General features: G+C 31.6%; 2 protein-coding genes across 3 annotated transcripts; one reads left to right on the top strand and one right to left on the bottom strand.

Moving 5' to 3' along the window:
• The first annotated feature begins 1454 nt into the window (after positions 1 to 1454).
• Positions 1455 to 2896, top strand: LOC109815706 (nod factor hydrolase protein 1). The gene is made up of 2 exons (XM_083075653.1): positions 1455 to 2618; positions 2712 to 2896. The coding sequence occupies exons 1-2, from the start codon at positions 1508 to 1510 to the stop codon at positions 2759 to 2761; spliced, it is 1161 nt and encodes a 386-aa protein (XP_082931779.1). The 5' UTR covers positions 1455 to 1507; the 3' UTR covers positions 2762 to 2896.
• A 2982-nt stretch (positions 2897 to 5878) lies between these two features.
• Positions 5879 to 11463, bottom strand: LOC109815693 (uncharacterized). Of its 2 annotated transcripts, none has more exons than XM_083075654.1 (9): positions 11203 to 11463; positions 9753 to 9837; positions 9454 to 9528; positions 9336 to 9372; positions 7469 to 7552; positions 7300 to 7360; positions 7065 to 7168; positions 6570 to 6635; positions 5879 to 6221 (listed from the first exon to the last, which is right to left on the bottom strand). In XM_083075654.1, exons 1-9 carry the CDS (start codon positions 11270 to 11272, stop codon positions 6120 to 6122), a joined length of 684 nt encoding a protein of 227 aa, XP_082931780.1. In that variant the 5' UTR covers positions 11273 to 11463; the 3' UTR covers positions 5879 to 6119. The 2 variants fall into 2 exon arrangements, with proteins under 2 accessions (XP_082931780.1, XP_020236067.1); XM_020380478.3 differs by having other exon boundaries at positions 7065 to 7171; positions 11203 to 11456.
• Positions 11464 to 14901: the final 3438 nt, after the last annotated feature.

Here is a 14901-nt window from a genome sequence, read left to right as displayed (position 1 = left end):
TTACTACGGATGCAGGGATGAATTCAACTACACTTTTTTTTTTAATTCCTGTATTGTTTAAAAATTCATCAATTAATAACACCATTACCTACAAATTAATCAAACATGGCCTTAAAGTATCTAACTTCTCCCTCTGACTTCATTTGAAGTCATAGTTTGAACACAACTGTATGTCAACTAAGAATTCAATTGACAAGCTGACTTTAGCAAATGGTCAATCTCAAGACACGTTGTAATCCAGCTAGCGAAGAAATATTTTGTATTTAAAAAAAAATAAAAAAATACTTTTTATTTTCTTCGCTAGGTTACATGCATATGTATTGTATTTGCAGGAGTAATTTAATTTAGGAAACATATACTAATTCTCAATTATTAATTTAATGACCTCCTTGCTTATTAGAAAGGACAAGCTAAACCGCTAGATGAGACCTATTTTAGCTCCCATCCCTCTCTTCCTTCAAATGAAAAGATAACACTGCGAAAAGATACAATCCAATGCAAATTTTTTCTAACAAATAAAATTTACACACTAAACTATACAGCACCGTTGTGAAGAGAAGAAATAATAAAGATAAAAATTAAGTTTCTTTTATGAATAAATAATATATACATTCTTAGTGTAAAGTTTTTTATATTTTCAATCAATTAAAAACGATGATATATGATAATTTTGTGAGTTTTCATAATAATTATCTTAATAGTACTAATTAAAGATAATTTTTTATTGGTCTGGTCATATTAAAAAATAATAATAGTATGTATATGAAACGCATATCATTTATGCTTAAATAAATAAAAATAGGATACTTTCTAATATTTCATATACTTTAAAGTACGTTCTTTTTCTTTCTACAAAAAAACGAGATGTGTAAAATTTATAGGTTTTCTTTGTTTCTCTTCTACTTTTTTAAGGACATCAAACCCTATTCTCAAAATATATTTTCTTCACGTTACATTTATCTTGTTTTTTTCATGCTAGTTCATATTAATTCTTATTGATAGAAGATTGATTCAAAGTGATAGATACGTGATTATTTTCATGTAAAGTTTTCATGAAAAAAAATCTTTGTCAAGCGAGCAAATATCATCATGTTATGAATATAAGATTGTCTGAAAAATATTTATAGTTTAGGAGGCAGCAAAAAAAAAAATGGTTACATTTTGCCATAATTAAACTAATCACCAAGTACGGGTTGACAAAGCTAGCTTTATTTCATTGGTGAGTTCTTGATCTAAATGAAGCATTAGTTTTCTTCTTTCCTAAACCCTATTAAATAAATAATTTTAGCATTTGACTTGGAAAACAAAATGAAGCAAAGATATTGGAGCATTCAGTACAGAACACGTTTGTGTACTTGGTTCGACGGCAAGAGAATCCTTAGACATTCTGACATTATTGAAGAAATGAGCATGGACGGCCATGCTTATATGATCTTGTGAAGATCCTCACACTTGTCTAAACCAATTGTACTTAAATAGCTATATATATATATATTATATATACACAATGTTCCATCCATGGAAGAAGCAAAAATTGATGTTCATGGGAAGCCTCAACATGCTACGTTTGTTGTTTCTAGCAACAGTCTTAGGCATAACAGCCGCAAATGACATAAAAGCATTATACTGGCTAGAACAACCACTCTTCCCTCCTTCAGCCATAAACACATCACTCTTCACCCACGTCTACTACGCATTCCTCGCACCCAACAACGCCACCTACCAACTCCACCTTTCAAACACCACCGCCGCAGCCCTCGCAACGTTCACCGCCACCTTTCCACCCACCGTCGCCGCCCTCATCTCCATCGGCGGCGCCACCACCAACGCCACCCTCTTCGCCGCCATCGCTTCCAACGCCGCCGCGCGCGCCACCTTCATCAACTCCACCATCGCCGTCGCGCGAGCCTTCGGGTTCCACGGCGTTGACCTGGACTGGGAGTTCCCCCGAACAGCCAGCCAAATGAGCGACATGGGGAAACTCTTCGCGGAGTGGCGCGCCGCGATTTCCGCCGAGGCCGCCGCCACCGGGCGGAAACCGCTCCTGCTGACCGCCGCCGTGTACTTCGCAGTCGACTATTTTGTGTCCGAAACGACGTCGTTGAGGTACCCGGTGGGTTCCATGAACGATAATTTGGATTGGGTGAACGTTATGAGTTACGATCTTAAAGGGCCGTGGAGTAACCGTACTGGGCCTCCTGCTGGGCTTTTTGACCCGAAGAGTAACGGTAGTGTGGGCTTTGGGTTACGGTCGTGGATCCAGGGTGGGGTTAGTCCCAACAAGGTGGTGATGGGTTTGCCGCTATATGGGAGGACGTGGCAGTTACGTGACCCGAATGTGCATGGAATCGGGGCTCCGGTTGTTGGGCCGGGTCCCGGGTTGGATGGTGCTATGGCTCTCTTTCAAGTGTTGGAATTTAACAACCAAACGGGTGCGAGTATTGTGTATGACAAGGAAACGGCGTCGGTTTATTCGTATAGTGGGAGTTATTGGGTCGGGTACGATGACTCGGTTACAGTGGCGGTTAAGGTTGGGTTTGCTCAGGCCCTTTCGCTTCGTGGGTATTTCTTTTGGGCCGCGGGCCTCGACACTGACGATTGGAAAATCTCAACACAAGGTAAAGGAAACTCATGCCTGGTGTGAATAAAATTACATTTTTCATAAAAATATTTACCAAACTAACTGATGCCATTTCATTGAAAAAATGCAGCTCTGAATTCGTGGATGTTTTGCATTAATGCGAATGGAGGAGTGAACTGAAAGTTGACATTCATCACTTCATGTTTTTGGGTTATCTCTTTTTTTTTCTTTTACCTCAAATAATTGAATTTATTGTATAGACAATACACAAGTAGTTGGCAATGCCTTCATTCAGCAAATGATTTCTTTTTCACCGATATCCCATGTATAACATGGAAGGGGAAAAGATTTCCTTCCTTTTGCATAAAGGCTTTTCATTTTAATGGATTGTGAGTAAAAACTTTTACTCAACCATAAGTTGCCTCTTTAAACCATAAATCAAACTTGGATGACTATGGTAATAATAAATTTGATTCTTGTATACATTAAAATAATATTTAACTAATAAAAATTATGTTTCATAAACACATATTAATTTTTAATTATTAATTTTTAAATATTACGTAAATCATGTCCATAAAAAAATATTACTTAAGAGAAGTGCTAACAAATTACAAAATCAATAAAATCATTAATAACATGTAAGACATACAAATTTTATTATTTTTAATATATAAAAGAGTGTTTAATCAAAATAGTTCTTAATACTTCTCACTTTATAATATTTATTTTTACCTATGTACAATGACAAAAACAAGATTAGAACCTAAAACATTGTTAGTTTTATTCGAATCTCTCGCCATTAAACTCATCTTAATTGTTTGTTGATTAATGTCCATTATTTATTTTCTATAGAGATCGAGGCACTTCGTACGTCTAATAGTTATACACAGACAAATATCGTTATTTAAAAATGGTATAAGTTTTTTTTTTACATTCAATGATATAATGGTCTATTAAAAAATAGAGACCAAAAAAGTGATTATCAAAATATATATATATCCTTTATAATAGGTATAAATATAATTAGCGACCAAAAATAGGTTGAACAACTATGGTAAAAATACCTTGAATACATGGAAATAACAATAATAAAGTAAATTAAGTTGCAATTTCGATCATTTTATTTTTGTTAAGTCGCAATTTTAATTTCTTTATTTTAAAATAGAGACATTTAATTTTTCTATTTTAAAAATATGAAATTTTGATCTACTATCAATTTGATATATTATTAATCCTTAAATTTTGACCTTTTTGGTAACTTGTTACTCTTAAATAATGTGATATTTAATAACGTGACATATAAGAATAAAAATTAAAAAAAATAACATACAGAATATATTAATATATTTATTTTAACAAGTGATTGATATTTATTTTATTATAATATAATTTACATGATTTTTTTTATTTCTAAGTGTTATGTTACTAAATGATGTCACATCATTTAAAGATATATAAACATTAAAATTTAATAATTAATAGATGTGAATTTGATAGAAAGACCAAAATTTCATATTTATAAAATTAGAAGAATTAAATATTTCTATTTTTAAAATTAATGTATTAGATGAGATTTATTGTAAATTTAGATGAATATCAAATTCTCCAAAAATTAATGTAATTTACTCTTCTTGTATTTCAAATTTACGGTGAACTTTTTTTATATGTCTAAATCCCCTAATTTGATTGTTTGTCATATGTGTTTTCAATATGTGTCACATTAGTATTTCTTTGTATACAATCATTTTATATTTTTATATTTATTGTGTAACCACATCCATTTTAACTAATTTCTATTGTTTTTTTCACCTTTTCTCTTCTGGATCAAGGACAATATTCATTTTATATTATTGTAATCAGTTAGTTGTAATGGTGTGATAGGGCAAAATAGTCATTCTTTATTGTTGTAATTAGTTAGTTGCAATATTATATGATAACCTCATATTACCTTTTATCCTATGTTATTAGATGAATTTCTTATCTTAAGAGAGTTGAGTTAGGAAATAACCATATTGGAAAGGATCTTTCTCTCTTTCTAATTCCTATTTTAGTCCATATATACAATATTAGGATCTGTTGACATCATGTATTAAAATTAATTCAACTATTATATTTGATATTCTTATTAATTAAATTAAATATACTAATTTTAGTGCAATACTAAAATTATTTTGTAATTCATTGCATCACTTTATTATAACATAATATGATATTCAAAATATATGTAACAAAATATTATTAGATAACATATCTAAAAAAGTTTAAATTATGTGAAATTTTATATATATGCTCATGAATATAACATTACATAACTCAAGAAATAAATTAGTTAAATTTATATTTTATAAAAATTTATTAAAGGTATATTATATATGTATTTCAATAATTTTTTTAAAAATATTAAATGAGACTAATATAACTTTAAATAACCTTATCATAATCCAACAACCGTAACAAACTTAAAAGATAAAATCTTATTTGTGTATTTTATAAGTGCTTCTTACAAACGAAAAAATCAAATTAAGAACTTGAACTTCCACTGTAATAAGCGATTAGATATTAATCTCACTTCTTAAACCAAATAATCATAATTATAAAATGACAAGAGAAATCAATAATATATTATTCTTCCTCAATTAGTTCTCCAAAACCAGAGTTATTTAAGCTTTGTGACTTTTTGTAAATTATTCTACCTCATACCAAAATATGTATAAATCTTTTGGAAAACCTTAAATCAACTCTTCTAAATCTTCCCAATATTTTTTTGTTCAAGTGGTTTTTATCCTACTTATGGTGCATAAACACTCGTGATAATGACAGACTCTCATACAACCATTAATTTTATAACCACAATCCTTTATATATCACTTTATTTTCAATCCTTGTCTACAACAATACTCGTTCTCTCTTCTAACCTTTTCAATGTACTAACTGTAATGCTTAGCTCCTTTAACTTTTTCTCCTACCAATTTAATTCCGTAAAGTTACACAATAAATCCTTTTTTAAACCATGGTGTCTTCTACCTACACAAACTCGTCAAATACCAATATTTCAAGTAACACACTTTATGTTACACTTCCAAAATAGTTAGTTTTATTCACATCCGTCCAAAAGATGTGAAAACCCTTTACTCATTGGACACAGGTAGAAATATAAGACTTTCTTGATCGATTACTCACCAACGTCTAGAAACTAACTTTATTTGTAGTTAAGACTATCAATAAACGGATAAAAGATTGAGGAAGTTTGGCAACTGAAATGATTAACCCACATATAAATGTATAAACGAGCAGTAAGAGACAAAATTGCTTAAAACATTATCTCCAGATCAGAAAAACTGAATATAGCTTTGACAGTTGACACTGTATGAAGTTGTTGTTACAACTTACATGGGATTAATCATAACAATTTCTGCAGAAAAACTGCGAACTGATTACTCAGATCAGCCATATACAATTGTATATCCGCTTCAAACAGTATTCTCGTTCGGAGTCGGCAGATTAAAATTGAACTGAAACTTGAGAAAGGTGAGAACTATATTTTCTCTTCTTTTTCTTTTAACCATTCAACAAAATTGTCGAGGATCACGGGCCATGCTTGACTGGAGTCATAACTTCGAAGATCAGTAAAGCTTACCTGGCAGCAACAAGACGTCAGACATTTTTATTTTTATTTTGCTTGCGGTTAAAAATGAAGCACACCAACTTTCACCAATCAAATGTACAAGTGTACAATTTATACAAATAACATAAATACACTCCATGAACAATTAGACATTTCATTGTAGCATTGATGAATTAGTTTTTCTAAAATTATTTGAGTTAAAGACGTTAAGTATTTGATAAAACTTGGTTGATATATAAAGCAAGTACAATATTTACCAATATTCAATTAACCTCACAATCAAATAGTAAACTCAACCAGAAGCGAAAAATGTATGTAATATAAAATCTGTGAGGCAACATAAGAAAAAATAGAAACTACCTCCTTAAAAAACCGATAAAAATTTCTCCAGTGATCTATGTTTAGAGCCCTGTAGTCATTCTGGATCTGCCAAATAAGTATATCAACAGTCAGAAATAGTTTAATGTCTATGGGGGCATTAAAAGTCTTTTGAACATCTTCCAATTAAACAACACAACTTTAGTGTGCACCATACAAGGAAATCTCTGCCGTAGTTTGATTTTCTATTATAGACCTTCCATGGGAAAATATTTCAAGAATGTACATAATTTTTGGATCATGAATAGCACAAGAAAACAAAACTTCATATAGGTGCTAACTATAGTTTGTGTGGAACAATAATTAAATACGAGAAAATAACATTGACATTCTTTACAATCCAGCATGCTTGCTAGACATCACTGAAACTGAAAGTCGTTATCCCAAATCTACATGCAACTGAAAAAGTTTAAGCAAAAAGAGCTGAGAAGCATAAAAACACAAATTATTATTATTGGTAAATAAAAACCTACCCACCTTTAGATACTCGGTTAATAAATTGACTTGAGTAGGGAATTCAGATCTCAGAACAACATTCAACAGTTCACAGATGGTCTCGATATCTACACTTCTTTGCTTATCTTCTGAAAGTATTACTCAATTTTAGTTACACAGAGATATACAAGAACAGGGAAGCAGAGATGTATAACCACAAATATAAATTATATGTGAAGTCGAAGTCGAAGTCAAAGCCTGCCAATATTAATTTTACCTGTTAGGCAGTATTGAAATGCATAGGAATAAAAATCCTCAAAGCACTCTGGTATCGTAACCTAACCAAGACACAGGGAACCAATAATCTTCTTGGAGGACAACCATAGTTAATGACTCATCTAAATAAGAATGCAAGAGAACTTTACTAAGTAACTTAAAAAAAATACCTCTTTCTTCAGTCCATTAATAGCCTTTCTTAATTTTGGGAGTGTGTCAGCCCCTAAACATTTGAGGCCTTTTCGCCATTCATCCTGTTAAGAATATGAAAAAGCTGATGTTGATGACATCCAAAAAAATAAGTAACATTATGATGAGGAAATTAGAGCTGTCTCAACAAATGATGACTAGATTGGTATATCACCAGTAAAAAGAATTTTGTTTTGATGACCTTAGCATAGCACCAAGCAGTCTATTGCTCTCTTTCTCACACACACACAACAAAACCAAATATGGCAGGAATTTCAATATTTTTTTAAAAAAATGAACAATGAATTAACTATATTCAATAATGACCCTTAAAGTAGATCAAATAAGGATATATATCTCAAGAGTTCATTATTCAGCCAATTATTGTAATAAAAGAAAATTCTATTTACTGGAGAGTACTCAGTTTTTCAGTAATCACAAGGTGAATATAAAGCATAGATCAGAGAAATCCATGACTAGGAGAGCTCAAAAGCTCAATTGGCATGGGCACAAGGTTTGGATGTAATGATGATGTTGGAGGTTCAATTCTCCACCAGGCCAGCAAAAAATGCATCAAAAGAAACATCAATCCTCTAACAATAAGCCCAAATGTTTGCACCTTCAATGTACCAAGAAAAAAGATAAAGTACATAAAAGGACAAAGAAAGACCAGAAAAAACCCACACGTGAGAAATCATTCCTACTTCCAATCAAACTTAAATATCTCAAAAAGTTCCACCTTAAACACCAAAAGCACAAGTACAATATAATGAAGCAAAATCTTATCCTAAAGGAAATAAGCAGAACTTGATTCCAAAAAATTATTGGATCATATCCTATTCATATTGTGCACTGATTTTGAAAGGATTTTGCCTGCCTTCCTTCTTTTATTGTAGACCTCCTTAAAACAAGTCAACAACTCCAATAACTCTAGGCAAACCCAATTCTGACAAATGAAAACAAATGTAAGCATGAACCCATAAATTAGTAAAACACGGTATGAAAATTCCAATAGTTGCTTTATTACCAATTTCTTGAAGTTTTATTTTATTAGTGCTTTCATTATGAAAAATGTTTCCCTGTGGCGATAAGGCATCTTTTACAAAATCAAGTTTATTATTTCCTTAAAGCCAGAATTTTGTCAGGTAATGTATCTTCCATAGAACATCCACTATATATAGCAGAATCCATCAGTCCCGCTCTGACCTACCCCCCAAAAAAATAATTAGATAGATATACATACATACATACATACATATATATATATATAACCACAGTACTATTGTCAAGAATATTTCTTATGTCATGAGATCAGTACAAAAAAGGTTAAGCTGTAGAGCCATATTATTAACTCCCTTTAGTCTTCTCTTCCTAAAGTAAAGAAACCTACTCAATATTGTAAGGCAGAGAAAAGACCAGCATCAGAAATGCTTGAAATTCAGTGTCAACTTATCTATTTCACTTGCATCAATTCCATTATTAGTTACACCCAAATTTAATAAACGCGAGAGTTGTCTTTTAGTGAGAGTCATTTTTCTCTCAACATGAGAGATTGAACCTTTCTTCACCATCGTGAGGTTACAAGTCACAAATAGATATAGACTTAGAGAAAGGATAAATGCAAGTATATAAAACTAACATAGTACATATAGAAATATGTCAATACATAGATATTAAACAAAGGGTTAAATTGAGCACAACTCCATCATCATGTCTGTGAGTGTATCCATAGAATAGACAGTGGGGAATTAATAAGACATGCCTGCATGTGTATCTGACTAATTTCAGCAGTATAAAACTAAAAAAAGAAAAGAAAAAAAAAATTGAAAAGCAATGCCCTCTACCAACCTTGGAAAAATAACCTTGTTTTTCAGCTTTCATTTTCCTGATAAGATCATACATTTAAAAGAAGTTAAAGACCAGTTAGATAGAAACAAAGGAAAAATTAATCCAGTCTATTACTTACCAAGCAAGTATCAGCATTCTAACATCTGTATGGTCCATGTGCACATCTTTACAAAGTGCTTCAATCCCGTCTGGGCTGACCAACCAAACAAAAAGTATAAACAATTGCATCAATAGTTACATAAACTTTAATGGACAGGGGAACAAAACAAACTTATCTGAAGATATTTCTGTAATATTAGATTGTGATTCTAATTTGTAAACTAATTTTATACCAAAAGAATTATTAGATTTGGACAGTTTCTAAATCCTAAACCAGATCAAATAACAACTAAAGCATGTCAACATGTACATACTTACTCAATCAAACCCAATGACTTATTTGCATATGACTCAAATAGGTTGTCTATACGATCAAATTGCTTTGAGGTTGATTTCTTTGGTTCTGAAATAATAAACATGAAATGAAATGATTACTATCAACTTAGCAGATGAAAGTCAGCATTACATGGAAAAAGCAAAGATAAAAACAAATATTTCCAAAATAATATAAAAAAGCTAGAAACAGTCATGCATAATCAAGATTCATGGTTCAGGACAATATACATTTTGAAATATTGAATCATGATTCCAGAGTCCTTTTTCACGCTGTTACTCTGTAGAAACAGCAGCTCAGCAGAACCACAATGATTCATTAGGAATGCGAATAGTTTACATTGTTTTTACAGTAAATCTAACCAAAAGGGGAAAAAAAATTCATTTATTGGGGTGCAGCTGCCTCTCTCAACAACAACTTAGGTCTCACCACTATATAGAATAATTGATTTTATTCAAGAGAAAAGGGGTAATGACAGTGCGAATATAGATCAAACTACCATTTAGCATTTTAATTATGGGCCCCATAAACAGATCAAGCACTCTACAAGAATTGTACAAGTATTGAGCAAAAATTGTTCTTAGATTGTATTACTAAGTAGCTACAAACGAAGAGGCTGTATTGATAACTGGTGCCATATTATTATAGTAAGCTGCAACAAGTAGTACCAGATAACAGTTAACAGACAAGCAAAATATGTGCTCTCTGAATTCTAAATCACTGCAACATGATTAATGTGAATATCAGGTAATCTCTTGTCCTCACAGAAACCACCATGTAAGAAACAAGTTACCACCCAAGCTATGTGCTTGCAGTTATCTGTTACCAGAAAATATCAGCCAGCCAGCCAGCCAGATACACACTAAAAACATCCAAGTTAAAATGCAAACTTCAAACAATATATTGGACATTCCTATAACACTATTGCATGTGTCTATAACATTTCACATTACAAGTACATAACACGTAAATGATTCATAAATAGCCAAATAATATCTACTCCGGGTAATTGATACGAAAAAGAAGAAGAAAAAAACCTTTCCCTCCTAATCAACTGTAAAAAATAAAGGGAATTATTGCAATCTTGGCTATCAGTAACTGGTACACTGAATGTTCATAAACGTGTTTGAATAATAAAACCAAAAAACCAAAACCCTTTTGTATTCACGCTTTGAATTTTAAAGTGTTCAATAGGCATATCCACAACTTAACCACAGGAAAATGCAAGCCAATTATAAAGATTTAGCCTCGATGAGTGCAGAGATCGAGCGAGATCGAAATTCGCCAGCTTGGGCACTTTACCGCATGAAAACTCATCGCCCCGCAATTCAAGAGGAAAAACAAATTAAAAGTTAAAGATTGATTATTGTTAGCGTGAATTTTGAGATTCGATTTTGGCGGGCGGGAACCAATCGGAAGGAGAAATTGAAGTACCGGTACGAAGAGAAGAATCAACATCAGAAGAAGTGATTGGTGGGGCCGCTTTTCTTTTGGGACGAGGCATCTTCGCAAATTGTGCAATCAAACACTGCCAAATCTTTGAGAGAATCGACTCGAAAGCCCTCTAAATTGTTAAAGAAAGTAGAAACCCTATTCACAGAGGATGACGAAGAAGAGAAACAAGCACAGATTCAAGGTTTAACCGAGGTTTTATAGCTTTGGAAACAGTGCTGCTGCCATCAATCTTTTCTTCTTTTTTTTTTTCTTTCGTAATTATTTCTAGAAGTTTAATTATCATTATCATACAATACAACTCTAAATTAATTTGAAATCATCCCATTATAAATCAATTGCAAATATATATGGTCAAGTGTGACGTTCATTTCAGAATATATGGTCAAGTGTATATAAAATAATTATCGTAACGACTTATTATGATTGTTATATCTAACAAAATTTACTACTAACAATAGAAATTAATTTATTAGAATATTTAATATTAAATAAGAGGATGTATCATATATATATATATATATATATATATATATATATATATATATATATATATATATATATATATATATAATATAAATATGAGAATAACACTCATACTACTAATGTAGGTAATGTATATAAAATGTATATAATAATGTTATAATAATTTTATGTCATAGTATAAATTGAGTACAATTATATAAATTATACGTTGTAGTGTCATTACCAACAAAAAGATCACATCATTTATTAGTAACAACTCCTAAAGTTTAACCTTGATCTTCTTTCACATAATGTATAATTATCGCAATCCAAATCATGATAGAAATAAAAAAAAAGTAAGCTAGAGTTTGAAAACATGTAAGTATAAAAAAATAATTCTACAATATATAATATTATACTGTAACCATGCATGAAAGTTACAACACTCCAAGCAAACATGACTCCACCTAAATCATGTCACACGAGACATCAATAATGCTTATAAACACACACCTCGACACCTATCATATGCAAACACATCAACCAATGTGTCATCACACATTCACCAATGAAAATCTCCTAACATTATAAGTAGTTTAAGTGATTTCTTACTTACTGAACCAACACAATCGTTTTTATGCTTGGAACGCCAACTCGATCATAGCAAAACGGGTTACCAATCCCTCCTTTAAATTTCTCAAGTCATCACTTACACTAAGAAAATCCAATTCCATCATTAGGAATAGTACAACTTGGTATAAGTTACCATGACCTTGACATGCATTATCAAATAATGTAACGCCTGATTCTAACGCCCAATTTATATAATAATAATTATATATTTCTTATATAATATTTTCGCAAATATATCGTTAACAATATTTTTTTTATGGATAAAGACAAAGAAACATAATATTTTGTGAATTTAATACATAACATAAGTATTTATAATAATGTATTATTATACACAATATTTCTTTCTTTCACTTCTATTACAAACTTTACATTGATAATAGAAATAAATTTACAATAACAATTATAATAGATTCATCAAATAGCCTCCACATTCCAATTTCTTCCAAGAAAGACAACAGCTATAATCACTGTAAAATGCTCTGGAATCCCAAGTAAATCCATCTATTTTATAATATATTTAATTTACAAAAAAAAATAAAGAAAAGAGAGGAGTAAGAACAATATTCAATAAATACAATAATTCAAAAGAATATAAAGAATTATTTATAATCAATATTAAACATATATATATATATAATATATATATAATATATATTACAGATCATATATTAGATTTTCATGATACAATAAAATTTGAATTATACTTGTAGTGACTAGTCAGGATAAATGAGCATCATCATAATATTAACCAATAAAAGGATATTTTACCTTAACCAATAATAAGATATTTCACATTCATTTATTTACTCATTTAAATCCTCAAGGTCAAACTTCCAGCTACAAATAATTCAAACTTTATCTTCTATGGTCATAGAACAATATTTATCTTCATAAATACGTGAAGAAATAATAACAATATGAGTCAAAGAGACTTTAACAAAACTATATCATAGTTAATTATAAATATATTTACAATAAATATATTTACGTAAAAAGAATATATTAATAGTACCAATAATATAAATAAAAATGACAATCATTATAAAATAATGAAACAATATAAAATATGAACACATTAACAATTATTATGGATAAAAATAAGCATAGAATAAGCAAATAAATGAGGTTAGGGACACCCCACTAAATAAAATAACATAAATAAATAAACATAGTAGTATATAAAATTTTAAAGAGATAAGGTTCTCCTCCCCCTTACCTGAATAAGCAGGAACTAAAACTTGAGCAGAACCTCCTCCTCTAGATTCCCCCTTTCTTTCCCTCTCTCTCTCTCTCTCCCTCTCTCTCTAGAATTTTCACTTTTCACTCAGTTATAATTTTTCACCCCCCAGTCTTTATTTATAGGCATCCTGGGGTCCCGGAACGGCCCGTATTGATTTCGGAACGGCCCGTTCCGGAGCCTTCAAACGTGGGCAAATTTCTCAACTGGAACGGCCCGTTCCAAAATCGGAACGGCCCGTTCCAAAATCGGAACGGCCCGTTCCCAAAAAGCAGAACGGCCCGTTCTGAAACCAGAACGGCCCGTACTGCTTCCAGAACGGCCCGTTCTCCATACCAGAACGGCCCGTTCCAAGGTCGTTCCGAAACAACAAAAACAACACATTTTTAATGCTTGGAACGACCCGTTCCATTTTTGGAACAGCCCGTTCCAAGTTACCAAATTACCCCTATAACTTTAATAAAATTACGAAAATGCTATCAATAATTACGAAAATGCCATAAAAAAAACTGGGTGTTACAAATAATATATGGAGTTTGCTTACTAATTATCCTCAAAGAACCACACAATCTTTTTAGGTTATTGGTTAATAGTTATAGCCTTCAACCTCCTACCTTACTCAAACACTAACTAAGGACCTAAATGAGACATCAACACCTCAAAACCTACTCCAATAGAAATACATACTCAATGAAGGTTTTCTAAAAATGGCCTACCTGAGCATCACTCCAAGATTCCCTATGTAGGATCTTTAGTTTTTAAAACTTGTTCTTCTCCTCAAGTCTGAAGTTAGTCAACATAATGTCTTACCACATTTTTAGCATCCACACCTCAGGCACACATCATCAATATACATTACATTTAGTTAATGAATATAAAGATCAACAACAACATCATTCATACATAACAATGATAGCATACCAATGCTCTCCAACTCATGCACCATACAATCATACAACATACACATGCTCACCATCACCCAACACCATACAATCATTTATATATGTCATATATAATCAACACATGTAGAATAGTCAGCATACACCATTCAACATGCAATATAACTCATACATGTACTCATGTATATCATACAAAAATCACCCTTCATTATTGAAGCATTATGCGCTCGACACCATTGAGGCGGAGTTCTTTGCCTTGCCCACACCCGATGTGATCGAGGTGGAGATCCCCTAGAACCTCACATCTAACGTAGCAAAACTCCACACCTAACCTCATCTCAAGCAAAAAAAATTTGCCTAACTATTGTCTGGTGTCTCCTCAACGATGTCTAGTGTCATCCAATAGGGACTTTCTGACTTGGTCATGCTCAACGCCACCAAGTA

Source organism: Cajanus cajan, chromosome 5 (assembly GCF_000230855.2).
Source record: "Cajanus cajan strain Asha chromosome 5, NIPB_CcT2T_4, whole genome shotgun sequence".
NCBI classification, from domain to species: domain Eukaryota; kingdom Viridiplantae; phylum Streptophyta; class Magnoliopsida; order Fabales; family Fabaceae; genus Cajanus; species Cajanus cajan.
This window is presented reverse-complemented; position numbering and strand designations above follow the sequence as displayed.